The sequence below is a fragment of the Cucurbita pepo genome, chromosome LG04 (genome assembly GCF_002806865.2).
Source record: "Cucurbita pepo subsp. pepo cultivar mu-cu-16 chromosome LG04, ASM280686v2, whole genome shotgun sequence".
In the NCBI taxonomy this organism is placed as follows: domain Eukaryota; kingdom Viridiplantae; phylum Streptophyta; class Magnoliopsida; order Cucurbitales; family Cucurbitaceae; genus Cucurbita; species Cucurbita pepo.
Genome location: NC_036641.1, coordinates 1,899,759 through 1,926,059, shown reverse-complemented (window position 1 = coordinate 1,926,059; position 26,301 = coordinate 1,899,759). Strand labels below are relative to the sequence as shown.

The 26,301-nt window shown below is 36.5% G+C and overlaps 1 protein-coding gene across 1 annotated transcript; it reads left to right on the top strand.

Moving 5' to 3' along the window:
- Positions 1–6,150: 6,150 nt before the first annotated feature.
- On the top strand, positions 6,151–22,925 carry LOC111793172 (la-related protein 6B-like). Its single transcript, XM_023674945.1, has 10 exons — positions 6,151–6,956; positions 10,776–10,857; positions 11,057–11,151; positions 11,291–11,362; positions 11,613–11,692; positions 11,780–11,879; positions 14,296–14,343; positions 14,421–14,489; positions 19,895–20,035; positions 22,270–22,925. Exons 1-10 carry the CDS (start codon positions 6,357–6,359, stop codon positions 22,534–22,536), a joined length of 1,554 nt encoding a protein of 517 aa, XP_023530713.1. The 5' UTR covers positions 6,151–6,356; the 3' UTR covers positions 22,537–22,925.
- The last annotated feature ends 3,376 nt before the right edge of the window (positions 22,926–26,301 follow it).

Sequence of the window (26,301 nt, the reverse complement as noted above, 5' to 3'; positions counted from 1 at the left end):
TTTTTTTTTTTTTTTTTTTTTTTTTTTTTTTTTTTTTTTTTTTTTTTTTTTTTTTTTTTTTTTTTTTTTTTGAAATTACAAAATCTTCATTTTCTAGATCTGATTAAATTAAATCTTCATTTTCTTTATCTTTTTTTTTTTTTTTTTTGAAATTACAACCAATTATAGTTAGATGTTGAATTATTACCATGGTCTAGCTTTGAGTTAGAAACTAAATGTCAATCATTTATACGATTCAGTAAATCATGTCAGATTAGTAATATTAGATTAAATTTTTGTCAGATTAGTAATATTGGATTAAATTTTTGTCAGATTAGTAATATTAGATTAAATTTTTATCAGTAGCCAAAGAATAAATTAAAGATAGAATGACCAGTAAAACTTTAGGAAATAATGAGATAAGGAAAAATTTGGAAATAGAGATCCACTCAAAATTTGTAATACATGACAACAGAATTAAAATGCAACAAATACAAAAAAAAATTAGAGAATTAAAAACCACAATTAAATATAGAGAGAAAGGTAGATACAAAGGGTAAATATAGAGGATAGTAAAGCCAAGAATAACTTGAAATAGCTGGATCTACTTTCTTATACAACAGTAACTTTTTAATAAAAATATAATTATAGATATATAACATTTCAAGACTTTTAACAATGGACCAATGTAAAGTAGAGAAATAATGTTATAGAGTTCAAACCTGAAATTGATGTCATGGGCTCATATAGGTTGACTCGGATTTCAAAGGACGGAATCGAACTTTCATTAAAGATATATTCGTGACAACGACTTAAGCTAGCCAGGTAAGTGACCTCACTATCGACATGGTTATATTTGATGTTGACACGTGCCCTGTGGTTCTGCACGTGTCATATATATTGATATGTGTGAATTGTCTGTGGATTGATATGCTTCTTATTTGTTATGTATACGTTACAATAGGTGAATTGTATGATAATAGTTACGGTACAATGTGTTCAAGGATATGTTTGAGATAGGATACGAGAAGGATGCACAAAACGAAATGTAGCGATAGGAGTAAAATATGTTCATGAAACGTTAAGGTTAGGTTACATACCAGAGTGATATGGATAAGAGAGATTGATGGAAGAATACGGTTAGGTTACGGGTAGAAAGGGATAGGTTTGTGATAGATTGATAGAACGATAGCGTTAGGATTGATAGAACGATAACGTTAAGATACGTTCTTGTGACGATATGACTAAGGTACGTTCACGTAATGATATGTCTGTGATAGGTATAAGAACGTTAAGGCTATGAGAAGTTAGAGAACGATATGACTACGAAGTGTTTACGTTATGACTTGTTTATGATATGATACATTGTGATGCAATATGTCATGGTATGATGTGTATATGATGAAATGTTATGTTAAAAGCATAGAACGTTATGTTAGGTCTCTTAAATTGTGTGTATACAACATGATATGAATGACATGAAATATAACATCGTTAGAATTATGTATGATATGAGAATATTTGAGAACTGAAGAATGAGAAACGATATGATATGAATGAATGATATTTGAAACGATATGAAAAATGATATGATATGTACTTAATGCTAGCGGGGTTGTATTAAAGGATATTGAAAATAGACAAGTTTTGGGACCTCATGCATTATGTGTGCTCATGCATTTGGGGATACCCCTATCCCATCACAAGGGTATAGACACATACATCCAATGGTAGGACAACGATCGTTATGCTTTGCATAGCGCTGCCGTGACGGTTACTAGTTCTAGCGGGTGTCCGGCCTAAGGGGCTCCTAGAGTACGCCCACTGGATAAGGAAAGTGGCCCAGCGGTGTGCGAATTAGCTGGTGAGCCCATACTCGCATGTATGGGCTGTGTGTAGAGTATATGGTACACGTTCAAAATTACCCAGACAGCACCATAGGGAAAATGGAATGAAAAATAGGTCTCATCATCTCATTGCATGTGATTGTTACATTTAACCCCAATAGTGAGTATATCTTTAAATACTCAAGCCATGTGCTACTACATACATTTTTCAGGTTAAGGCAAGACATTCCTATATCGCTGACGACGACATCGCAACTCGAGACCATGGCACATGCAAAGGATAGTGGTATTTATTTTCTTAGACTTAGGCTAGAATAGGATGTTTTTAACTTAAACTCTTATTCATTTTGTTTAGTCTTTTGTTGTGTCGTTTTAAATATGTTTTCGAAACACGTAAGTCCATGGCTGTGTTTTAAGATAAAGGTTATGTTTTATGGAATTTAAATGAAGTCTTCCGCATTCAACATTTATGGTACGTATACAGTAGCGATCTTAAATTAAGTAGAAAATTTAGGGTCGTTACATATAGAGTTTTAATCTATCTTTCTATCAAAATTATTCTCATTCCATTTTGTTAGATGTGGAGAGAAATAAAGACATCTAAATTAGCCTCGAAATACATAAACTTATAAATCACAACTAGTTATATCTAAGATCTTTTCAAATTTTGGTGTAATTATTTAGTTTTGATTTAGAAATTAAATGCGAATTTATATGAGTTATATGAAATCATGTTAGTATTAGTAGCCAAAAATGGAATAAAATTGACCAAGAACAACAGTGAACGTAAATTTAAAAAAAAAAATATATATATATATATATATATATATATATATATAGNATGCGAAACGATGGCCACACCACGCTCAGCCTTCAACCCACGACTCCCAGCACCTATCAGAATACCTGCAAAGGGAGAAAAGAAAGAAAATACGAGAGAGAGAGATTTCGGATAAACGTCGGCTAGTTTCCAGTTTCTCTGACGAGCCCCCAAACCACCTGAAAACCGACACCAAACGATTAGTTACCACCATGAGAAGGATCCCTAACGAAAGCACAATAACTCAAGGTGCGTTTTGTGCTTTTTCGTAAGCGCCGTCGTCGGTAACCGAGGTCAGAAAATGGAGTTTTCCTAATCATTCTTAGATCTGTGGTTTTAGGAACTTTTAGGCCGCCCAGAAAAGAAAGAAGGACGACAAATAAAGAGGAAAAGGAAGAAAGAGAACCGAAATCGACAACGGAAATGCCACGGGAAGGAGAGAGAAAACTTGCCGGAAAATTGGCCAAAGTCGGGTAAGGAAGACGAGATCCACGAATCCAGGTCAACCCGAACCCAAAACCCGAGAGAGCCAGCCCATTCCTTCCCTCGGCCTCTGCCTTCGGCCCAGCCCAACTACAGCGGCCCAAACCTCAAACCAGCCCAGAAGCTACGGTTCAGTTGAACCAACCCGAGACCAGACCCACGGTCCAATCGAGCAGGCCTGCAACCCAAACACTTGCGGCCCAGCCCAGTAAGCTGAGGCCCGACGATTAGTCTTGGCCCAGTAGCCTTCTGCAGCCCGCGACCCGAATCGGACTGCGACCCGCGCTTCGACTCGACGCTACCGCACGACATGGCTCGCTCTGCTGCTGCCACGTGTCACACAGCGGCGCAGGCGGTCCCTCAGCGCAAACGGCTCGGGCTCCCTCTGGTGACGCTCCGGTGGCTCCCAGCGACTGTTCGACTCGGCTCGGCTCACCTGTTTTCAGCCTGGTTTCCATTGTTTCGACCCTCCCGGATCTGTTTTCGACCCCGATTAAGGTATCTGAGGCCATTTTAGAGCCGTATTTCACATTTATTGAATTATAGATAAATTAATTGTGAAATACTAACGAAAACTGGTGAACGGTGTGATAGGAAACAAACTCCGGCAACGTAGGAAGCAGCTCTCACGGAACGAGAGCTTACGTTTAGCTATTTAGGAAGTACTTCGGCCAAGGCCAACCAAGTAAGTGACCTTACTATAGGATAGGCTAAAGATGGTTTGAATTATGATGATGTGTGTGTATGACGTTGTGTTGTGATGATGTCTGTTAGATGTACGCTATTTATGTTTCGATGCATGACGTACATGTTATATTTGATGCACTTAATGGCTTCTCTGATGAGTATGATGTATGCATGACGATGTTATTAACATGATGATGTTTTCCATGTTGAACATGCCTTATGATGTTGTTTGCCATATTGCATCATGTCGTTAGATCGACATAGGACACAACCCTAAGAGTATGAAAATGATATTAATGTAAATATCCACGAGCACGTGTTACATAGTGTAACCAAGAGATGAGACTAGAGGGTTGTGTCAGAAGAGACATTACGATGGATTTAGAGGGACCTCATGCATTTTGTATGTTCATAAGCATAGGGCTACTTCCCCTAGAGATGATGAGTGCGGACGCGCACCGTATGATGAGCGCGAATGCGCACAGGTGCGAAAGCACACAGATGAGGGTGTTCATGAGGTGCATGACACTATGGAGTTTTGCTGACCTCCGGACGTCGCTACAGATTAGCTTGACCAGAGGGTCCAGGGGGTGTGCGAGCGCCCTGGGGATTCACACTCGCACGTGTGAGTCGTGTGTAGGGAAGTACTACACATCCAATTTGTCCGAGACTGGAGGCCACCCTTAAGATGATTAGAGATAGTCCCAAATTCATGATTGCATGTGTTTGCATTAGCATGACCCCTGTAGTGGGGTCACTTCGAAATACTCAGGCCGTGTGCCATATTATTTTTTCTCAGGTAAAGGCAAGGCGCCCATGTACGGTTGACGGCGGCATCATGATCAGAGACTGTGGCGCGTGCATAGGATAGTTGCATATTTAAAATTCCTAGTCTTCGTTAGGATAGGGGGTTTGCATTTCATTCATTTAAATTATTTAATTTGTAATTGTTTTTATCTTATTTCGAACTCCAGTATGATGTTTGAAACACGTAAGTCCAGTGTTTTCTAATGTTTGAACGTATTTTGAAGTTTTAAATTTTTCCGCTAATAAAGATGAGCATTCTTAGATTTATATTCTGCATTAGAGATGAGCATGAGACGTTAGTAGCGACTCTAGATATGTGGAAATTTAGGGTTGTTACAGAAACAATAAAACATTGAATTCCATTTTTACTGAGTCAACTAAGTGAATATACAAAATAGGGGAAGTCTTGACATAAGTGAGAACGAATTCGAATGATGAAAGTAAGCAAATTTAGAGCTAGATAGAACTTTGGCTAAAGCCAACCAAGTAAGTGGCAGCTATCGGTATGGTTGAAAATTGATGTTTTGTATGATGACATGTGCGTCGTGATTCTACACGTGTCATATGCTTGATATGTATGATGCGTGATATGTTTATGAAACGATATGACTATGATATGTTTATGAAATGATACGACTATAAAATGTCAGTGATATGTTATATTAATGTTATGACATGTGTTACGATGTGACTATTGATGATACAATATATGTTATGTTGTAACACGTTTGACAATACAAAACATGTTGTGACGTGTTTTATGATATGATATGTCGAAGGATATGAACATAAGACCATGTATAATATGATTGATATGAGATGCAACCCTGATACATGCCTTAACGACTATGCTGAAAAATGATATGACAGGAAGGAAAACAGAAGGACATCTTTTACATGATAATGAATGAAAATGTTAGAGACCTCATACATCATTGTCTTGTGATCGGAGAATATCCTTATTTAATATATTAGATATATTAAATTAAAAGGAGAAAAATATATTTAGTTTGAAATATAAAAGAAAAAAATATTTATTGTATTTAATACATCAAATATTAAAATAATTTAATAATTAACGTATATTAGATAATGAAATTCAAATGTAACGAGAATCTTCGTATGTCTTAATAATGTGTTCGAGTCATAAATGGGAAGATTTTGTAGAATAAAGTTTATATGTCTGGATTTAAAGAAAGAACCAGTTCAAAAATTTTCTCCGTAATATTCAATACGCGTAATCCGACACTTCCGTTGGTGATGAAACTGCAACCACTTATATCGGTGACATAATTGCAACACAGTTTAGCATAGATGAACATCGAATACATAGGAAAAATTGAAAAGAAATAAAATAATTGAAATAAGAGAAAAAAAAAGAAAATAAGAAAAAGGAAAAGAATTTATAGAATTAATTTAGGGAATTTTTTTGGGGGAAAAAAGAAAAGAAAAAGGGAGCAATGATGGGGAGAGAAAAAGCAGTATAAATAGGAGTGAAGTGATGGCGGTGAGACGAGAAATCTTCTCCCTCAGACCTCTCAGTTGCCTTCTTCGCCCTCCACTGGGCTTTTTCTTTTCTTTTTTCTTTTCTTGCTTTTTCCTTTTATTTTTAATTTTTAATTTTAATTTTATTTTTTATTTTAATTTTTTACTTTCTTCTTCTTCGTCTTCGTCGTCGGAGGCAGACGACACTCTCTGTTCCTCACGGTCTCGATCTCCATACACCCATTTCCATGGCTCACCGTTCTTCCTCTTCCCCTTCCCCTTCCCCCTCCCCTCCTCTCCCTTCCCAATCCGATCCATCTCTTTCCCGGAACTCTTCTCTCAGCCGTCTCAACGCCCAGGCTCCTGAGTTCGTCCCCACTCGCTCCTCCCCTCGTCCCGATCTACAACCTCCGCACTCCTCCTCTGGCTCTCAGCCTCCTCCTCCTCCTACTCCTTCCTCCAAGCAATCGCCTCGGATTCTCATTCCTTCTCCTCCTCCGCCGCCGGCCGTGATGCATGTTTATCCTCCCCCTCCACCTGGATCTCCCTTCCATGTTCCCATTCAGAGCCCTGTTCCTGGTCCTGTTCCTGTTCCTGTTCCCACTCATGTTGTTTCTATTCCGAATCATCACTATCATCCTCATCATCGCCACCACCACCACCATCATTCCCATCATGTTCCTGTGCTTTATCATCCTCATAATCCTCAGTATTATGCCGATAATGGTGGATTTCATGACCCTGACAACGTTGTGCAGCAACCTCAGAAGCCTCCGGTTGAGTCCGACTATGGTGCTCCGTCTAGGACTAAACTCACTGAGGAAGTTTCCCAGAAGCTTTTGAATCAGGTTGCCTTTTCTTTTTACTAGATCCTCTATGTTTATGCGCTTCACTTCGTGTCAAGATTTTGATATCTGCTTTGTTCAATATTTACGTTGGTATGGAGCTGAATTTCATATCCTTCTGTCAAATCTCTATGGGATAGTTGCTTGGGTTAATTTTATGAAGCACCGTAACTGTTTTGAGCCTGCGAATTATTTTGCTTCTCTAGGCACATATTATGTTCGTTAGAAGTCAGGGCTACTTGAAAAGGGGTTAGAGCTCCCTGCCAATTCCGTTCTGTACTCTCTTTTCCTTCTGCACTAATATTGTTTATATCAGCAAGATTTCTTTTTTCAAAGGGAGCTGTAGGTAAAAAGATCCAAAGGTAGCTTGCAACCTAGAAAAGGGCTTTTCTCAAAGGGAGGGAAGCTGAATCTTTTAGTGTGTACTTTGTGAGACTCCTTCTTACTTCATGTCAGTGTTTAGGATTCTTGTTTTTGTGTAAGAACTTTGAGACGATTATGAAGGACTTTTTGTGGGAAAGGGTTGATGGGGAGGAGGTCCTCATTTGATTAGGTGGACTAATTTTTCAAAGTAGATCAATTGGGGGGGTTGGGAATCCGGTTTGAGACTTCATAATTTGGCATTGTTGGCTAAATGGTTATGACATTTCGCATTGGAATTGAATTCTTTGTGGCATATGGTCATCGTGAGCAAACGACCTCCATCCATCCAAATGGGTCTAATGGCACGGTAAAGAATCCTTGTTTTGTGATTGCTTCAAGTCCCTTTCCTTAGTTATGTGACTCGCGTGTTGGAGATGACTTGAGCACCTATTTTTGGGAGTATTTTTGGGTGGGTCATAGACCCTTGTGTTTGGAGTTCTTTGCTTCTATCATTTATCTACTTCGAGGATGTGCCAGGCTCTTCCATTATTTCTTCTTTTAGTCCTTGTCTTTTGTTCAAAATTGGATTTGTTAATCCCTTGTTCGATAGGGAGTCTTTGTTGTTGCTGCTCTTATTGAATTTTTGTAGTATCATTCTCCATATGGGAACTAAAATTCTTTGTCCATCTAAAGGTTCTCTTGTGGTTTCTTTTTTAGCCTTTTGTGTAGCTTTAGTGCTCTTCCCTCCCTTCTTTTTGTTATGGAAGGCAAATATTCCCAAGAAGGTCAAATTATTTGCTTGGTAGGTTCTTGATGAGGATGTTAACACTATGGACCAGATTCTGAGACACTATTTCTTTGCTTTGAGGCTGCAGATGGTATATTCTTGGTAGGGAGGCATTTGAGGATTTGAGCTATTTCTTGTACTTATTAGCCTTTTGTGTAGCTTTAGTGCTCTTCCCTCCCTGCTTTTTGTTATGGAAGGCAAATATTCCCAAGAAGGTCAAATTATTTGCTTGGTAGGTTCTTGATGAGGATGTTAACACTATGGACCAGATTCTGAGACACTATTTCTTTGCTTTGAGGCTGCAGATGGTATATTCTTGGTAGGGAGGCATTTGAGGATTTGAGCTATTTCTTGTACTTATTAGCCTTTTGTGTAGCTTTAGTGCTCTTCCCTCCCTGCTTTTTGTTATGGAAGGCAAATATTCCCAAGAAGGTCAAATTATTTGCTTGGTAGGTTCTTGATGAGGATGTTAACACTATGGACCAGATTCTGAGACACTATTTCTTTGCTTTGAGGCTGCAGATGGTATATTCTTGGTAGGGGGAGGCATTTGAGAATTTGAGCTATTTCTTGTACTGGTGCAAGTTTCTTGCTCATTTTTGGGGTGTGTTTTCCCCTTAACTGGGACTGTTGTCTTATGAAGGAGGAGATCCCACTTCACTTTCGGGGTATTTGGTTGGAGAGGAATAATAAGATTTTTAGAGGGTGGAGAGGTCTTTGGAGGAATTTTGGTCCTTGGCTAGGTTTAACGTCTCGCGTTGGGTGTTTGTATCCAAGGGATTTATCTTGTTGGATTGGAGTTTGGTTTGGCTCCTTTTGAAGCTGTCTTTTTGTATACCTTTGGCTGGTTTGCTGGTCTCCTTTGTATTCTTTCAATCAAGGTTTCAGTTTTTTGATAAAACAAGAAACAGCATGTATTTGGGCCACCTTTCATAATCTATTTCTACAAAGAAAACTAAAAAAACGCTATTTTCCCTTGTGAGTCTATAGATTTGGACACCATGTATTTGTGCAACCTTTCAAAGAGTGTTTAGGCCAACTTTCATTGCCGGTTCTGCAAACTTCTTCCCCTTTTTTTGCAAAGGGGCAGATACTAGGTAGAGCAAAGATATTATCCAAATATCCTAGTATGAACAATCATTGAAGTTAGCCTCCAGAAACTATTCTTCTGCTGATCACTTCTCTCCGTCTCCCACCCTTCTGACTTATCCATAACAGCTTCAACATCTAAGATAAGATTTTCTTTTGGTTCCTTCATATTTTGTCGATTTTGTTTCTTAAGGAGATTTTGTCATGGAGTTAAGTAATTGTTGCGTGGGCAAGACATTTTCTCTACCTTTCTTCTGAATAAATTGTTTTCATAATTGACGATAAGTTTGGTAATGACTCTTTTTGGGGAGTGTGGTTAGAAAAAGATATGTGACTTCAAAGGATAATGGGATTGAAAGCTAATTCTTTTGGGAGATTTGGTCAGAGAGGAAGCAAAGTTTATTGAGAGGAAACTTTTTGACACTTGCTTATCAAATCTTGCTCTAGAACTTGGTTTAATGTTACAGCTCAAATAATCTCATATCATGACACATCTTGCAGTAGTAGTTCTATAGATGGTCTGGGATAACCTTGTGCTATTGTATTTTTTTTAAAGTATATATTTCTGATAAATTTTCTATCACCTATGAAGTACAATCACTCTATTAAACCCACACAAACCCAAACCTTCACCCCATACACTGCCTTATAGGTTAGTAAATTTTACCTTTTAATCCCCTAAACAGCCAGAGTATCTAGAATCCAAGGATTGTTGGTGTAGAACTTCAATATGCTGATGTTTGGAAGGGTGAAAACTGTGATTATCTTTTGCTTATAAAAGGGACAGCAGAACATGAAGATCTTGAAGCTTGGATATTGACCTCTGGTTTTTGAGAGGATGGTTAACATAATAACCACCACAGCACCTTGGATCTTGCATCTGCTGAAGGAAACCATGTAGAAAACTGGATAATAACTTTCCGTAGAAGAATATCCATAAAAGTAACTTTTTGGGCAAATTGCATGAAAAGCAATGTCATATTCTTTGTTCCTTGTCAAAAAAAGGAAAGGAAAAAAATGACTCTTTAAAGCTGTCAAATGGATATTCTACATATATCATATAAAACTCAGAAGAGACAATTGAGGTAGGTATCTGATAAAGTCTCTTGTGTTCCTATGACCCTACATTAAGTTAAAAAAAGAAAAAGAAAAAAGAAAAAAAGTGGGAGAGGGCCGAACAATGGATAAAAGTATTTGGTTATCCTTGTTTTAAAGTTGATATAGTGGTGAGCTGTCCTTTCTGACTCAACGTTAGTAAGTTGGATCATTCCTTATGGCTTTTGGTGCTCACTATTACCACCCAACAAGGATCAATTTGATGACTTTGAAATTATAAATTTGAATCTTTATGACTATTAGTCTAGGATATCACTTTTCTGCAAGTATCCTTTGAAAATAAAAAGGTACATAAGTTTGCCAGGACTCTTATCGTGGGTATCAATTAAAAAGTTGAACAGTTAATTTAGTAGGTTGGGTACTTTTACTGTGTTTTAAATTCCAATATTAATTAGATATTGTTTTCTATGCCTACCTTCTTTTTATCATTCACTTTATTAAATTATTTGCGAAATTATGGTTTTTAGGTGGAATATTATTTCAGTGATTTAAATTTGGCAACTACTGATCATTTGATGAGGTTTATCAATAAAGATCCCGATGGATATGGTAAGATTCTCTCTTGGCATTTTTATTTGAATTTCACATTCTGTTAACGTGTGGAGATCCCACTCTTACCATCCTGCCATTGGTGGATTGCTTTGGTAAAACTCATTACTTGATGATGATTTAGAATTAGTCATCTGGCCTCCCTTCTCTCTTTCTCTCTCTAAAATACTTCACCTGAGTAAGGTCCATTTTAATTCAGTGCCTATATCGGTTGTTGCATCATTCAAGAAGATTAAGGCTCTCATTAATAGCCACTCTCAGCTAGCCAATATTTTGCGCAACTCTTCTAAGCTTGTGAGTATTTAATTTATTTTAACATCCTTCTTTACCTCTGTTGCCCTGAAGTTATCCTCAATTCTCTTTCTTGTTTTGTTCCCCAAATTTCTCTTTCTTGTTTTGTTCCCCTCATGCTTTTTGGTTCAATATTCTGCAGATGGTTAGTGAAGATGGAAAGAAAGTTAGACGCAAACAACCACTTTCAGAGTCAGATATGGAGGAGCTGCAAGTAGGGTTTATTTATTTAATTTAATGATTACATAAATTATATAAAGAGAATGTTTTAGTTTCTCTCTCTCTCTCTCTCTCTCTCTCTCTTTTTTTTTTTCCTTTTTTAAGTTAAATTTTTTTCATCTGGTTCTATTTTCATCAAAACATGTGTGATGATTCCATCCCAGTGCCCATAATATATCATTGATTTACAAACCAATGCTTTAAATCTTTGTTTGTTATGCCTTTTGTCTTACTTGCCCCCTCAGTCTCGCATAGTCATTGCGGAGAATTTACCTGATGATCATTGCCACCAAAACCTCATGAAGATTTTTTCTGCTGTTGGGAGGTATAAGTATTTAGTGATTTTATTGTTCCATGTTCAACAGCTTACTAAAGTAATATTGAGTTATCATACCGCTTTACTCTTTGGCAGTGTTAAAAACATTCGAACGTGTCAACCTCAAATCTCAGATAGTGGAACTTCTTCAACATCTAAATCAGCCAAAGCTGATGGAATGCATTACAGTAACAAGGTATACCTATTTGCTGTAGCATAGGGTATCTGGGATTGTTGGTGCAATCTTTCTTCTCCATTAACCTTTAGCATTGTATGCATGATTTCCTTAAAGTCTGCTGTAGGGATTATCCAAAATCTCCAGAAGAACTGGTTCCAAATTAGGTGGGGAACACTGGTTTGAAGTATAGGACGGATTTTTTTTCCCCTTATTTGATTTTTGGGATGCTGCATTGCCCTCTAAATCCAACCCTGTTCTCTCTCCTTTTTTTTTTTTTTTTTTTTTTTTTTCTTTTTTTNGAGAAATCCGATATAGGTATGTTTATTAATATCAGCTCTAATGGATGCATACAGAGGACCAACTGTTTGATAACCACTACTTTTTTCGATTTTCAAATTTTGACTTTGATTTTGAAGGCATATGTTAAAAATAGATACCAAAACAAAGAAACCCATAATGTTTATAAACTTAATTTTCAAAAACTCAAAAAAAATGGTGATCAAATGGGGCCTTAGTTTTTGGTTTTTGAAAATTCGTTTTCTCACAACCTCTTTACCATGATTTTTCATTTTCTCAAGGAAACATTTGAATTCTTGGAAAACAAAAACAAGTTCCAAAAAACCATGGGTCGTTTGATAGCCAGTTGGTTTTCGCTTTTTCTGTTTTTGTTTTTAGTTTTTTAAAGACATGTTTAGTAACCAATTCATTTTTAGTTTTAGAATTAAAATAATGCTTTTCAAATTCAGAGGAATGTTGAAAACAGACAAAAATAGTTTTTTAAAAATTAATTTTTTGTTTTCTTAATCTCATTCACCACTAATGGCCTGATGTTGGGTGGAGGCATGGCATATGGAACGCAACATTTTTTTCTTAATTTTTTTTTGCAGTGACACCTTTCTTTTTTGAATGGTTACAAAATTGATTTATTTTCTTTATTATATTATTTAAATACTAGCAACTTTGAAGCGAGACGTAGAGGTGCATGTATTTGTTTGTGGGCTTTTTGAAACAATTAGCATAGTTTGGGATTGGTGTAGCTTTTGCTAGAATTGTGCTTTTTGAAAATTAGTGTTTAGGTAAATTTCAGCTTAACCTAAATTAAAAAGACAGGTTATAATTTTTGATACAGGAATACTAAATTGTTGTGATTTAGCTATAATGACTAAGTAGACATACGTCAAAATTTTTTTAATTTTTTAATTTTTTTTTTCAAATTTTGTTAATGTTCGAAATTTACAGAAAGAATGTGTTATTCATGATACTTACAAAAGACCTTCCCAATTAACAAGGATAGAGGTATGACTATATGAAGCAAAAGAATTAGACAATTTACACCAAGAATTGTCTTGGTAAACAACACTCTTGAAATACCTAGTACGAGTTTGCGTCTTTTCTATCAAAACTGTTTGATTTCACTCTTTCCAAAGATTCCAAAAGAAAAACCATGGCTCATTGGAGCTTTTGCATTCTTGAAAGGGTGGTACGTTAAAGACCATGTCTAGTAAATCCTTAACCTCCCTAGGAATAAAGAGGTGTGCCCTACGAAGATATTGAAAATCTTTATCTAGAAGTTATAGTCATATGTACACTGTATAAACAGTTAGTTTCATGATTCGTTGTCTCTCTTGCATAAAAGGCACCAATTGGGAAATAGAGTCATGTAGGACCTTTTTGTAGGTTTTCATTTGTGCTAATGGCTTTGTACGCAATTTCCCATTGAAAAAGACTTCACAGTTTTTGGGTGATTTCCTTTCCATACTGTCTTTCCTAGTACGGGGTTTATGAGTTCTGTCTTTTCTCCCATACCCATCATCAAGGATTTTGGGGAGAAGACCCCACACTAGAAAGTCATTTCATCATAAAGGATTTTGCATATTTTTTATTGATTATAAAAGATATGTTTTTATGTGTTCCGTTTATATTTCTACCATGTTTGCTCTAAATTATTTGTTAAATATTAAAGGAAAAGGTTATAATTTTTTTTTTATTTATAAAAACGATACCAGCATTGTTTACTCAAAGAATGGTTGCATTAAAATATTCAATTTGAAAAATTAGGAGATCAGGAGTTGGTTATGCTACATACTAGATTTATAAAAGTAATCTAAATATCTTAAATTATAAATTGAAAGTTTATTAAGGGAGGCACCTGATTCTGCAGGAGTCTAATTTTCAAAACTAGCAGGGAACAAATCATGTGAATCAAAAATGATTTTAATGGATTCGTTCCTAAACAGTTTTACCAAATACAATAAGTGGTTAAGATTTTTCTGTAATCGCATTTAACTCTCTTAAAATCCATATCAAATGCAACTTAGCCTTAAAACAGGCCATTCAATGTACTATGTCATCAATGCCTATAAAATTTTAAATGCACTACAATATTTCTTATTACTAAAGGGAATAAATTAACTCGCTACATTTTCTATTTCAGTTGCACGCATTCGTGGAATATGAATCTGTTGTGCTGGCTGAGAAGGCTGTAAGTGCTTTCTATTCTAGTCTTTTTCATTCTTGTGAAGGGAACTCAGATGTAAAGGAAGTTTCTTAATTTTTCAGGTTGCAGAATTAAATGATGAAGGGAATTGGAGAAATGCACTTAGGCTTCGTTTGATGCTTACATGCACGGTACTTAATCTAAGACTAGCATATTTTTTTGCTTGTATTTGATTTGCTTTTTGGTGCATTTTAATTTTAATTTTTTTTTGTTTATAAACACACATATAAGTAACAGGGCAATAAAAGTAATTGAAAAAAAAAAAAAAAAGGATATGCACCAGAAAGCAAATCAAATACATGGAAAAAGCCTCTGGACATAGCTTAGTATACTATGTACTGCATTTCGGGTGGCTGATTGGATTGCATGAAGGTTATTTCTATTCTCTCTTATTCAAAGTTAATAAAGAGTTGCACAAAGGGCTAAAGCATCATATTATTTTTGTTTTGTGGAATAAGTAGGTCCAAGTCTAACTAAATCCCAAGATATTAGGTAATAATAAATCCCTAGATACTAGGTAGCAATAAATCTAAATAAATTAGAGAGATACTATGTAACAATACTATGTAACAAATAAATTAGAGAGATCAATTACTTACTGGGATTTGATGTAACAAGATAAATTAGAGAGATCAATTACTTACTGGGATTACACAAATATCTCTTTAACTTAAGCTAATCGTTCGACACTCCCTCTCAAATATCATTCATTCCTAACTTGGATACTCATGAAGTACTAAGCTATGAAGTCTTTTTTTTAGCTCATTTGCAACTGAAGTCGTGAGAACATGTAACTCATGCATGCTATCTCCTTAGAGCACTTCGATAGGCGTGCTTGCCTCTCTTGTGTTCACTTCTTTTGGAGCACTGTCACATGCATTGCTTGTCTCTTTCGTGCTTATTCCTCTTGGAGCCCTTCCATGGGCGCTGCTTGCCTCTTTCATTCTCACTCCTCTTAGAGCACTTTCATGAGCGTTGCTTGCTTCTCTCGTGCTCACTCCTTTTGGAGCACTTCCATGGAAGTGAACACGAAAAAGGTAAACAACGCTCGTAGAAGTGCTCCAAGAGGATCGAGCACGAGATAGACAAGCGACGCCTGTGGAAGTGTTCCAAGTGGAGTCATCATGAGAGAGACAAGCGACACCTGTGGAAGTGCTGAACTCTCCCATGGAAGTGCTCTAAGCAGAGTGAGCACGAAAGAGGCAAGCAACGCTCGTGGAAGTGCTCCAAGAGGAGTGAGCACTAGAGAGACAAGTGATGCCCATGAAAGTGCTGCAAGGGGCATGCATGAGTTTGAGCTCTCACGACTTCAACGGACAGATGTGCCAACAAAAAAAAAAAACTTCATAGCTTACTATTTCATGAGTTAGTAGTAATGAATGAGAATGAATGATACCGATTACTTGGGTTGAGGGAAATATTGAAGTATTAACTTATATTAAAGAGATATTTGTGTAATCCGAGGGAGTAGTTGATCTCTCTAATTCATCTCTATAGTTACCTACTCTCGAGGGATGAATCTATTTAGATTTATTGTTTCATAATATTTAGGGACTGAGTTAGATTTATTGTTACCTAGTATCTAGGAATCGGGGTAGATTTGTTGTTGTCTAGTATTTAGGGATTTAATTAGCCTTTCTATATTATAAAAGTAGAAAGGCACATGTACCTCTTTGAAATTTAATAAGATAATCAGCAAGAGAGGATTTTGGGAACGTTGTTTGATCAGAAGATTTTTCCTTTTGCATCAGATTGAACAGATCTATAAAGAGGAGGAATAGGGGTCCATCTCTGCCCATCAAAAGGCTGAAAGAATTTCTCTAAAGTCTTAAGTTATTGGAAATGACCATCAATGTGCAACACATTCTAAATGAGAAAAGTCGGATTAAGTTGTTTAGATAAGGGGATAAGAATACATACTTCTTCGTAGGTGGGCTACAACGAGGAACAGTCAAAGTTTTATTTCTATGATAGAAAGTGAAGATGGGCATTTTCTCTCCATAGAAAAGGAGATAGAAGATGAGATCATTGGGTGCTTCCAGAAGTTGTACTCCAAAGATAATGGCCAAATCACCAGGGAAGCTCAGAAGACAAAAGACCAGGAAGCAACAGAAAAACCAGCTCCCAACAGAATAAACCAAGAACAAACTTTAAAGAATTCTGAAGGATAGAGTGAACAACCAATAAGAGCCGAAACCCCAACAAAACCAGAAGAAAAACAACAATGAGAGCCTTGGAGAAGAAGCTGTTGAAAAAAAAACTTGGAGAAGGAGCTACCAAACTATACCCAAACACTGTTTCCATCAGAATTCGTGGAAGAAATTTCACAAAACTCAAGGCCACAAGCCTGAATACGAGATGTAAATTTTCTAGGTATAAAGGATGGATGGTCACATTCCTGAAATAAATAATCTATATCTTCAAATAAGAGTCTTCAACCACAATATCAAAAGATGGTTTGATTTTCTCCATTCAATCTTCTCATCACACACCAATTTGGGAACGTGGAGTAATTCAACCATTTCCAACGCACCCTATGTCTAGCTTTCCTTGAATGAAGACCCATATAAAGACTGAGTTGAGGAATTACTGAAAACTGACCAGGACTTGGGAGTCCTCTATATTCGAAGGTTGTTTTTCTCAAGAAGGCTGTAAAGCTCAATCCGCACAAGAGTTTTGTCATCGATCAAATTCCTCCTTAAAGGAACAACCAAACTATTAGTAGACGTAGACCAACATTGATTAATAAAGTTCATTGAAGAAGCAATATAGTAAATTCTTGGGAACAAAGATTTAATGGCAAAATCACCAATCCACATATCCTCCCAAAACCAGATTTTTCTTTTTTCATCCTTTACAAGGTTAATTTTAAACCATTTCATAGTTTTACACAAGCCACAAAGATGGATTTCCAAGGACCTTTGCATGGCCCAGGTATTATGCTTTGTAATCCATTCCTCAAAGGAATATCGGCCGACTATAACCTCCTTCCATAGGGTACTATTTATTTTTATGAATCTCCACCCCCATTTCTAAAATAGGCTGTGATATTTTTGCTCTTTAAATTATCTATACCAAGGGCTCCTTTACTAGTGGGAAGAGATGTTATTTTACAATTTACAAGAGTGCTACCATTTTCTTTAGCCACTCCTTCCAAAAGAAATCACAAATAGATCTCCAAGCTCCTTAGTACTTTCTTAAGGCATTTAAAAATAGAGAGATAGTAGATTGGGATGCTAGTAAAGACTGCATTTGTGAGTTTAAGTTCCCCCCACTAGAGCAAAGGAAACTGCACCACTTTGCGAGTTGATGCTATTTTCTCCTCCACTGGAGCCAAGAATTTGGATCACTCCCAATGGCACTCTCTAGTCGGTCATAGGCCAACTTACCAATGTCACATCCCCAACTCTTAGCCACCTCCCTTTATTCACTTTCCTCCAAATATATGCCTGAAATGATAGTCTTTTGTTGGTTGATTTTGAGCGTAGAAACCAATTTATCAACAATCTGAAATCTTCATCAAAATTTTAAGTATCTCACCATTAAATTTTGAGATAAGGAGGATGTTGTTAGCGAATTGTAAATCACTCACATAAGTTTGATTTCTTCCCACCTCAAAGCCATTAATACAACGCCTTTCTTATGATCCTTCTCTAACATAACTTTCATTACATCAATAACAATCACAAAGAGGACGGGGCTAAGGGCTAGGGTCCCCTTACCTCAACCCCTTGAGGCCTAAATAAACTCTCTTAGCCTTCCATTCACAAAGATTGAAAAGAATGTGTTAGTAATACAACCTTTTATCCTGCCTATATCTATCTTTCACCAAAACCTTTATTTTGAAGGACATCCAACAAGAAATCACAATATACCATGTCATAGGCTTTTTCAAAATCAAGCTTGATAACCCAAACTTTCTTGTTTTTGCCCCTTTAGTTGTCCGCCAACTCATTTGCAACAAGGATTGAAAGAGGTTTGAGGCAACATTGCGAACTTCTTAGTCTTGATTAATGGCAAGGCTAGGGGAAAATTTATAGTTGAAAGAGGTTTGAGGCAACATTGCACTATAGTTCGGGATAAGAAACTTAATACACAGATGATGCCGATTTTCTGTTAGGATTAGGAGACTGTGAGGGTTGCTGATTCTTAGGATCTTCTTGATTGGAACGGGTTTAACTTTGACTTCATCAAAGTTGTTAGTGGTAAGGCATAAATGTGGAAGAGGTTTGGGATATGCCATATCCCATTGGGTATCAAGCTGAGGTTCACAACTTGAAAGCTAAATTGGATGTCCACGGGGTAGGGCAGGGAAGGGAAGCCTTTCCCATCCTTGTCCCTGTCACCTTTTTCAATCCCCATCCTCACAAAAATTTCTATTTATTTTCACAGAGATCAGAGCACGCATTCCCCATCGGGAATTCGTGGAGATCAAATTTTCCACGGGAAATTTTCCCTGTTTTGTATATTTAAAAATATATATTCATTTTTAAGAATCTTTTTAATGGACAATTTCCTTTTTTCAATGTAATTTCTATTAATAAATGTTAAACATCCTAATAAGTCTAATCATATTTGTTGTACCAATATTATTTCTAAAAATTTAATACATATATTGTAACGACTCAATTTTTGATACCTTGAATTACAGGTCGGCATGTGTACTCAATGGTAAAAAGGGCGGTGAAATTTTCTTTTGTAAAAAGGGACAAACAATATTCGCGGAGTCAAGTCAAAACGGTTTACAAAATACATAAGTTTCAAGAAGCAGCATTTAAAATAATAATGTGCTATTTATAGCAAGAGGACGTGAACCATTTTTTATGGGAGTGCCCTTTTGTTTGTTTCCTCTGTAGTCAGTTTTTCAAACCTTCAGGATTGTTCTAGCTTGTAACCGGGGTTGTTTATGTTTATTTAAGGAGGTTTTCCTGAATCCTCCTTTTTGAGATAAAGTCTTGTGGCAGACTTGCTTTTTTGCCATTTTGTGGGCATTTGACTTTAGAGGAATAGTAGAATCTTTAGAGGGGCTAAGAGGTTTGGTGAGGAACTGTTAGAGGCGATTAGGTTTAACTCATCTTTGTGGGCATCCAATCGGTTTTTTTTGTAATTATTCATTTGACATCATTCTTTTGATTGGGATCCAATCATATAAATAGTTTTGGGTATTTTTATTGACATTCTTTCATTAATCTTAATGAATGCTCACTTTCTTATTAAAAGAACTATCAGCAATTGGAAAAGCGTTTGTCAACTAGTTTCCTTGGGGAGGGGTTTCCTCTACCCCTGATCCTTAGGTTGTCTCTTTTTGGTTTTTGTTGTTTCCTATAAAAAAAGTTGATAAAGAGTACCAAACAACATATTGGCTATGGTAAGGTGTTTTATTTACATTATAAAGATTTTTTGTGCTTTATGTATGCAAAAACGTGTGCTAGTTCCAAATCCAAAATATGAAGTTTTGTTCTTTTTTGCTTTTCTTTTTCCTTTTTCTTTTTGTTTGTGCGTGTGTTCTAATTAGAAACTTCATTGTTGCTCACAGTCAAAATCTGCTCCACCGCGTGGGAAGAAGGGACATAATGGGGAGATGAACTGCAAAGATGATGATACCTCTGAACAACCACATATTGAGAAGCATGTTGATGACCTTTCTGATCAAGCTGATGTTCATCCGCATGAACAAGTACAATTGAACTTCCTCTAAGCTTCTTTAGATTCCTGGAATATCTAAAATTAATGCCCTTTCGCTTTATTTTCTTAAATTATCTTTTAATGGATGGAGTGAAGAGGAGCAGATATTACCATGAAATGGACAATGGAGGATATTAGGAATGAGAAAAGAGAATGTATATGTCATCACGACAGAGAGGAGAGAAAAGGAAGGAATAACCAGTAAAGATAAGTTGTTTAAGAGGGCTTTAGGAGTCTGCTGAAAGTATGTTGAGGGAAACAAAAGGCAATTCTTAAACGATTAATTGTTCAAAATGAATAGGAGTCGACCCTAAGGGGGTGATCAGTTGACGGTGGGAGGCTTGAGGATTACAAGGACTTGCAACTATGGATGTAAAAAACTTCATTATATAGGTTAGACAGCTTGCAAAAATAGAGAAATAAATGTGAACGATTATGCCGGATGGAGAAGCCGAAAGGATAAATGACGATATCTATTTTGTTTGGAATACATGGGTCAAATCCTGGTGAAAAGTCCAACAGACTCAAGAGTTAAAACTACTGCAGTACATATGGCCTAGATGTTACGTGACAGCAACACAGAAATTGAAGCCAATGCTTCAAAATAATTTTTAGGCTTGTTTTGAGAAGCTCAAATTTTTAGGCTTGAAACTTGCACCGTCTCTGTACTAAGAGAACACTGAAGATAAAAATTTGGATAACTATTTGGAATGTTTATCTAAGTTTGACAGTTGATAGGATTATACATCGATCTAATATATCTTAATTTTACTTTTATATGGTCTATTCAAGAATTAAAAGCTTCAAGGTGATAAAATCCTATCCTTTGTGTGAGTAGGTGGACGTGCTCTTGCAGAATGGGTGCTCTCTTGCTTGCCTACTTACATTGTGTTGATCTTCCTAATGTTACAATAAGGGATATGAAGATTGGAAAGAAAGCTGAGAAATTTTGTGGGGAGGGAACGCGAAGAAAATTAAGCTAGTTGGTTAATTGAGAAATCACTTCCATACGAAATGATAGTGGAGGTGGGATTGAGAACTTGAAAAGGAGAGAATGGAGACTTGGGCAACCAAATGTCCAGGAGGTTCTTTAATGAAACAATGGAACAAAGTAATTGCACCCAAATTGGAGTGTTTTCTGTTAACTTCCTTGGTGGAGGTTATATTGTTATAGTATGTCTAAATTACTAGCATTTATGCTTGAAGACCAACACGGTAGGAGAGTCCAGGTCTTTTGAGGAGTTCAACAGTTTTGTGCTCTCTTTATTTTACAAATTAATGTGAAAGGGTTCTTTAGAACCGATTTGTTGGTAACAAGGGTCTATGTGGGCAACAAGTTTGAAAAGTAAAATCTCATCAGGGGACAGTCGGAGAGTGCGAAAAATTCTTGAGGTTAAGAAAATGTTGGCATCCTTAGTTGAGGGAGTGGGGAAAAATTGGGCAAAGAAGAAGCTCCAGTGAAGCAAGAGAACTTAGGTGAGTTAATGGAATTGTGGGGGAAAAAGGGTACTTAATTTGGTAAAGATGATGCATGGTTGACATAATAGGAAGATGGATTTAAGCCCATGTTTTCCCCTTTGAAAAGCATGAAGCTCATCCTCTTGGACTCATGAGAGATATCCAATTGGTAGGCAGATCAAAGCTGTTGAGAACGAACCTGGATGGTTATTTTTATCATCACTATTAGCTTGTATGCCTAAGGAGGAACTTGAAGACCCGATTTTTTATATTCGTTCCTTGTCAGCTGCGTTCTTTACTGCAAATATTGAACATGAAATCAAGCAATCTGAGATTCGACTTCTAAGTTACGTGTTTTGTCTACTGCCATCGATACATTGCAGCATTTATTAGATGCTTCATTTCTCTAGATGTATTAAGCGCTGGGACTTTTCTTTAACCAGTAATTCTATTCTCCTTTCAGGGATGCCTATGTGGGGTTTGTATCTTTTGAGCTTTGTTGATATCTTTTCATTTATTTTCATTCCTTCAATGAAATGCTTTGTTTCTTCTTACAAAAATATTGGTAATACGAAAGTTGTGGTAAAGAAAACTCGCTTACTTATTAGGTTGGAGTCCTTTCCTGTAGGTAGTTAAAGACTCCTGTCCTACATTCTTTCATCTTCTTTATTTCGCTTGTTCTCTTACAGAAAAGAGAACTTGAAGCATATTATACTTGTTCCATCATGGAAACCCATTTCTGTCTCTTTACTGTTATGTTTGTTGCAGCGAGAGGAACAGGGAAACGAAAAAGATGGAGGTGGGCAGAGAAGAGTCCGAAATAGGGTACGTGGTAAAGGACGTGGTCGATCACAGTACCACCATAATCACAATAATAACCATGGGAATCACGTGGGAACTCCGCCTTCGAGTAGCTCTAGCAGCATCGAACAGGCAGGTACAGTGAAGCAGCAGCCTCCAGGGCCACGAATGCCAGATGGAACAAGAGGATTCTCCATGGGGCGGGGAAAGCCAGTGAGTGTGAATATGGCTTGAAAACCAAATTTGGAATAGGTGGAGGGGGAGGGGAAGGGGAAGGGCAAAGGGTAAAGGGCGAAGGCAGTGCAATGGTGTTGATGGCAGGGTTTTTAAAGTAGGGCTGTCAAAGAAATCCATTGTAATTACAATTACAATGAATGGGTGGTGGTATGGTTCAACAAGTATAAGAGAGAGTTATTAGTTCAAAATGTATTTGGAAAGGTTCCCTCCCTCCCTATCCCCAATCTCCTCCTATTTCCTTTAGGGATTAATTAATTAATGTGAAGAATATTATTATGATTATTATTTTGAAGTTATCTGTGAAAACCAATGGGGAAGGAAGTTGGCAACACTCTTCTACACCAATTAATACGCATAATGGAAACCTGCTCATTGTGTTTGCTATAGCTCGCTTTGACATTTGTTATTTATTGACCTTTAATCAGCTGTTTTGCTATGCTTCAAAGTTAAGCATACCCTATATATTTTCTTTATTTCTTTTGCAAAGTTCAGTCAATTTCTAGTTTTAAAATTTTGGCAAAGAATTACCCTTTTAAAGGTCATTTGGTTTGGTTCCAAGTTTTGTTAGATGCATGAGAATATGATAACTTTGTTTGGTTGGTATGAAAGCCCTCCGCAACATGGATATTGCCTTCATCAAGGTACTATGGCGAAATCATCATACTAGGAAGCCACATGGGAGCAGGAAGATGAGATAAGAGAAAAATACCTCGAACTAGTGCAGCAGGAGTTTGAGACTTTCGAGGATGGATATTCTATTTAGGGTATATAATGATTTAGGGTATATAATGTAATGGTCGTTAAAAAAAACGTTATGCAATCGTCGGGAGCCCTTATTGTGACACATATGTGCCATAGGGTACCTCGCTTAGGTCATAGGGCTCAAGGGTGGTGGAGAATTGATACCTCTCTCTACAATATATTTTGAGGTATTTCTAATCATTCTTGAGTAGATGTCATGGTAAATAGTCATACGGCCCCATGCAACGTCCATCAAGTATCCTATTGACACCAAATTTGGTGAGCTTTCATCTTTCATACAAACTTACTCTAGAGTCCATGCCAAATTTGGTGAGCTTTTAAACTCATATTTTCTTGATGTGTTGGAGAATGCACTATTCTCCTTGGTCGCATCATGACACTTCTTAATCTTAGCTCTTACGTGGTCGGATGGGCGCCACTTGAAGGTTGCTTCTTGTCTGTCTTGCGTGTAGAGTCACAAATCTACTTTCTCTCGTGAAGTTGTAACAGATAGTAGAGCCTAGAAGGTCACTCTAATTCTCTCATTCCCACACCCATAAATTCTTAAATCCTCCAAATAAATTCTCATTTTCCCTCTCCTCTTTTTTCCAATCTTTTTTTTATTATAATGAATTTCAATTAATTAGTTCATTATCTATCTTTAAATAAAAATAAAAAATAAAAATCATATAATTATAAATTAGATGTAGAGAAAGAATAGTCACAATTGATTATTAGTTTAATCAGTAATTTCATCAATTTGTTAAAAAAAAAAAAAAAAAAAAAAAAAAAAANTTGTGCTACTTTATTATTTTTCTTTAATAAATATCCCTACCAAAAATGGTCAGGTATAGTAAACAACTATTTATAGTAAATTTTTTGATAGAACCATAGATAGTTATATTAATAAATAGTTATACAGTTAAAGTCACATGTATACATACATCCTTAGTCAACTAAACCATATATATATCTTTAGTCTGTGCTTTGAAAATATAGTATTCTCCATATTCTCTTCTACCTCAATTCATCCATATAAATCTTTAACCAATATTCCTCCGTACATTTTCTCTCTCTCATTCTTTGTGTTCATCTAGATCGAGTGTGTCTGTTGTTATGAAATCTTAACAAGTGGTATTAGAGCTAGGTGAGATTCACCACGATCTGTGAAGATGGAAAGTTCAAATATTAGAATTGGGAAGTTTGATGAATCCGATTTTGATTTTTGGAACAGAATTGAAGATTATTTGTATCAGAAAGATCTTCACGAATTCCTAGTAGGGTGAAGCCAAATTGTAATAACCCAAAAGAAATGGGAAACTTTGTCCCACATTGCTAAAGGTGAGAAGTGGGGGGTTGGCCTCCAAAGGGAGGTCCCCGCTTTCATTTTATCATCCCAATTGAACGGTTCGAGCCAGTCGAACAGTACACTTTCTACCCGCTCAAGGCCAGCATTTTGTGCGGGTACACTTTCTAACAGCTCAAGGTCAGCATTTTGTGCAGCTTGGGTCTAACGCTCGAACCATTTCCTTCTAATTTCAATTATTCGGAAGCATTTAAGGTAACGAATATCTTTTAGCTAGTTTAAATTTTTGGAGTTAAGTCTCAAGTATTTATGCATAATTAGGCTTAAATTTGTGGAGTCAAGTTTAAGGTATTTATGCATAATTAGGCTTAGCTAGTTTAAATTATAAGGAGCAAGTTTAAATTATTTTATGCAAAACTAGGTGAGCCAATTTTCAGAGTAGAACTCTAATTTATGATGTTGGACTTCTACGTAGAATTAAATTTTAGAGAGCAGCCTTAAGCTAGCATCAAGGGGCCGTAGTAGCTTTGGCCTATGCCAACCAAGTAAGTGGTACTATCAGCATGGTTAGAAATTGATGATGTATGAGGACACGTGCCCGGTGGTTCTACACGTGTCATATGCTTGATATGTGTGAAATGTTTATTTGATGTGTTGCGTTAGACGATATGTTTGAAATATGATACGTGAATGATATATATATATATATATATATATATATATATATATATATATATATATATATACACACAGTGTGTGTTATGATATGATATATGTTATGGTATGATGCGTTTGACGAAATGATATGACTATGCTATGTTATGTGAATGATATGATATATGTTATGGTACGATGCGTTTGACGAAATGATATGACTATGATATGTTATGTGAATGATATGACATATGTTATGGTATGATACGTTTGACGATATGACACATATTGTGATATGTTTTATGATGGAATACGTGTACGGTATGACATGATATGTTGGGAGACACGATATGCTTATGATATGATATATGTGACACGATAAGAAGTATGATATGCATGACACGCAATAAGATGTTTTGACATGATACACAATCCCGAAGTTACATGAAAAGTTAAGATAATGATATGATAGGAAGGAAAACGCTAGAGGGGTTGTCATACATGATAATGAAAAAGGAAAAAATATATATATATTGGGACCTCATGCATCATTGTGTGTACATGTATTGGTGAATACCTCATTCTTATGATGGTACGGACGTGTACATTACGAGGTAAAGAAACGATTATTATGGTAATCATAATGCTGTGACGGCCAGGCAGGAATCGATCATTATGTTTATCATAATGCTGCGACGGTCATGTAGGAAAATGACCATTGTATTTATCCTAATGCTGCCATGGTCACTATTCCTGAACGGGTGTCCGATATCAACCGCTACCATAGAATGCTCGCCCTACAAGAAAGGTGCCCAAAAGGTGTGTGAACCGACTGGTGGGTCCATACTTGCACATGTGCAGAACAATAAAGGCACATCCAATTAGCCCGTTTAGGATAGACACCTAAGGAATATAGACTGATATGATAGGTCCCACTCATGTTTGTGTATGTTTGCTCTAACCCCAATAGTGGCCCAATAGTGGAGTCACTTACTGAGTGTTGCTTAAAATACTAAAGCCACGTGCTACTTCTATTTCAAGTAAAAAACAGACATCTCTAT